We start from the raw sequence: 3,257 nt of genomic DNA, 5'->3' as shown, positions 1-3,257 counted from the left end.
GAACAAGTTTTACCCACCCTACCTGAAGAAGCAAAAGGCGCAAGAGTTCATTGAACTCAAAATGGGAGGTCTGTCTGTGACGGAATACTATTCTAAGTTTATAGAGATGTCTAGGTTTGTACCTGAAGTGGTGGCAACGGAAGAGCTCAGGGCTCAAAGATTTGAGAATGGTTTGACCATGGACTTACAGCTGTTGTTGTCTGGAGAGACCTTTACCTCATTAGACACCCTGTACGGAAAAGCTGCTCACCTATATGGGCTACATCAAAGGAAGAATGGTAGTGCTGAAAAGAGAAAGGATGGTGGAAGCTTGAATCAAGGAAATAACCATCAGAATCAGGGGAATTTTAAGAAGCACAAAGGAAATGGGAATTTCCAGTTTAGGGCTAACAATGGTGGTAATCGCAACAACCAAGGTGGTGGAAATCAGTCTGGAAGGAATGGAGTACGGACCTACGAATGTAGGCGCTGTAACATGAATCACCCTGGAAAGGATTGTGATGGGAACTTGGTGACTTGTAGATTCTGTCAGAAGTTAGGCCATAGGGAGTATGAATGCTATTCAAAGCATGGAAAACCTAACCAAGGTAACCACCAAGGCAATAACCGGAATAATCAGAACCGGAATGGGGGAAATGGAGGTGGAAATCAAAGGAACTACCAAGGTGGTAACAATGGCAATAGCAATGGCAATCACCAGAAGAAAAGAGAGTTGTAATCTGAGTAGGTCTCTGTGAGGAACACGAGTTTGAGAGGAACTCGAGTTGAAGAGTTATTGTAATCAAGGTATTACCATAGTAAAAAGGAATTCTCTTCTTGATTAGTGTCAAGAAGTTTTCTAAAATTGTTACTTTTGTTTCTCTAGTTCTCAGTTCCCTTATTATTTCTAAGTTCACGAAGAAACTTGTCCAAAGTTCCGATTACAATTCACCCCCCCCCCCCCTCTTGTGTGTGTTCCTACTGGAATATCACATCCAGGGCTAGTTTTGACACATGTGATGAGTGGGGATAAAAATAATATTTTCTATGTACCCTTATTTGTTTTTTTATTTTTAATAAATAAGACAGCAGCAATAAAAAATTTATCCATCATTAGTTTTATTTAGGAGAATATCTATAGCTATATGTGTCCAAAGTATAATCTAATCAGACAACCAACTTGTCAAATACTTTAGATAAGAGTTTTAAAATTCAAAATTCTCTTACCATAAATAATGTCGGGCCCAGCTGTTTAGGGCTACGTTTGACACATGTGATGAATGAGGGGGAAAATAATTTTGTATATGTACCCTTATTTGTTTTTTGTTTTATTTATAAATAAGACAACGAATAAGCAATAACAAATTTATCCATCGTTAATTTTAACTAGGAAAATATCTATAAGATATATATGTCCAACGTATAATGTAATCAGACAACCAAATTGTCGGATACTCTTAGAGTTTTAAAATTCAAAACTCGATCTCTTATCAAAAAATAATGTTAGGTCCAACCGTCTAGGGGCTTAGGTTGAGGCGGGTGTGGATACACGGACGGGTGATGAAGCAGGGGTTAATTTTATTTTTCCGTCTAGGAAGAGGGGATTAGGATGGGGACGAGTATCATACCTATTGTGGTGACGGGCATAACCCCGCTTCGAAGTTATCTCTAGCTGAATAAGGTATATGGTGGGGTGGGTGTTAAATGATCGTGTAATGATGTAGATGGTAGGGGAGTATTAAGTGGGTATGACTATCAAATTAAAGAGAGGATGAAAACAAATTTATTTTTGACATGGGTTATAAGATGGGAAGAACGTAAATTTATCTATGTACCCTTATTTTGTTTTTATTTGAATTTGTTAAATAAGTAAGACCTAGAATAGGGCAGTAACTATATCCATCATTAGTTTTAATAAGAAGATTAGCTATAAGCTCTATTTTGATGATAATTATCTATATCTATAGTTTAGTAAAAGTGTAAATATGCAAATTTAATATTCATATCATAAATCGTGCATCACACGGGTAGAACAACTATTTGAGACGAACCAGAGCTCGTACCAGGAACATTCCTCAAAACTTAATACTAAAACAAATAGAAATCACCAAGTTGATCTTCTAAGAACAACAAGATGAAGCTTAATTTTGGGGTGAATGTGCAATAGCATCTTTCTTCATACCCCATTCATGAACCCTCAAATGAAGCACAACGGCTGCAATCAAGAAATGAACGGCTTGGATTGGGGTTAAAATGTCCACCACATTCCTGAGAGTTCTCAGTCGTAGATCATCAGCCTTCTCTTGTATCTCCTTGAACTTTCTCTGTTTAGTGTCTAGAGTCGACTCGACTCGTTCATTCATTGACCTAGTCCCAACTTGACCTGAACTTTTCGAGTTAGAGTCCCGCATTAACTCAGTAGCTATATGTGATAGCTCGACCATTGACGTGTCAGCCACGATCTCTTGTTGTGCAGCAAGGCGTTCCGTCAAGTCTTTCTCTTCGCATATGGTCTGGACCTGCAACTCGTTAACTTGGGTGAGTTGACTGTGTGAGAGGTCTCCCTGGTCGCCGGTAGTGGCCGTCCTCAGCCCCCTTAGCAGCTCTCCAAACCTGGCCTCGAATTGAATTCCGGCCACCGAGAATAACAAGTAGAGTGTCGTACTAGTCCTCCACCCACCAATCCAAAGGAAGGATCCCTCGGGGTTGGACATCCACGGTGGGGAAAACATCTTTAAGACGTATTTTTTCGTTGACTCGGACTTGACTCGGTAGTAGTTCTCGTAGTGACCCATAATTCGGCGCACACGATTACGCATGGACTCGTTACAAGATCGAGTCGACTCGCTGTAGGCTATCGCGGCCTTGAGATCCTCAAGGTCGGTTTCTTTCTCACGGAGCCAAGTATCGAAAAACCCGCCAAATGATTCGGGTGCGTGGCCGTGATACGAGCCGTTGAGGACCTGGCTAGAGAAGGATGAGGACATGGTGGTTTGCTTGGGTCTATTTTAACCTATGTTGTGAGGAATAATATGATTGGTATGAACTAGAGTTGTCAAAAGCTGACCCGACCCAAAAAATCGACCTGAACCGATCTGTATTTATAAGGACTCGGACCCGACCCGAGACCCGAAATGTTGTTAAAATAGGAAACCCGTAACCCGACCGTATCCAATCCGTTAAAACCGAGACCGATTTAACCCGTTAATGCATGACCCGGACTCGAACTTGGCACCCTACTGAAACATAACCGGTAACAGAAATGAGTCAACTGACCT

At 40.8% G+C, this 3,257-nt stretch overlaps 1 protein-coding gene across 1 annotated transcript; it reads right to left on the bottom strand.

Annotated features, from left to right (window-relative positions):
• Window positions 1-2,120: 2,120 nt before the first annotated feature.
• On the bottom strand, window positions 2,121-2,966 carry LOC130471311 (protein DOG1-like 3). Its single transcript, XM_056841362.1, has one exon. It carries the CDS (start codon window positions 2,964-2,966, stop codon window positions 2,121-2,123), a length of 846 nt encoding a protein of 281 aa, XP_056697340.1.
• Between the last annotated feature and the right edge of the window lie 291 nt (window positions 2,967-3,257).

Source organism: Spinacia oleracea, chromosome 4, assembly GCF_020520425.1.
Source record: "Spinacia oleracea cultivar Varoflay chromosome 4, BTI_SOV_V1, whole genome shotgun sequence".
Lineage (NCBI taxonomy): Eukaryota > Viridiplantae > Streptophyta > Magnoliopsida > Caryophyllales > Amaranthaceae > Spinacia > Spinacia oleracea.
This window is presented reverse-complemented; position numbering and strand designations above follow the sequence as displayed.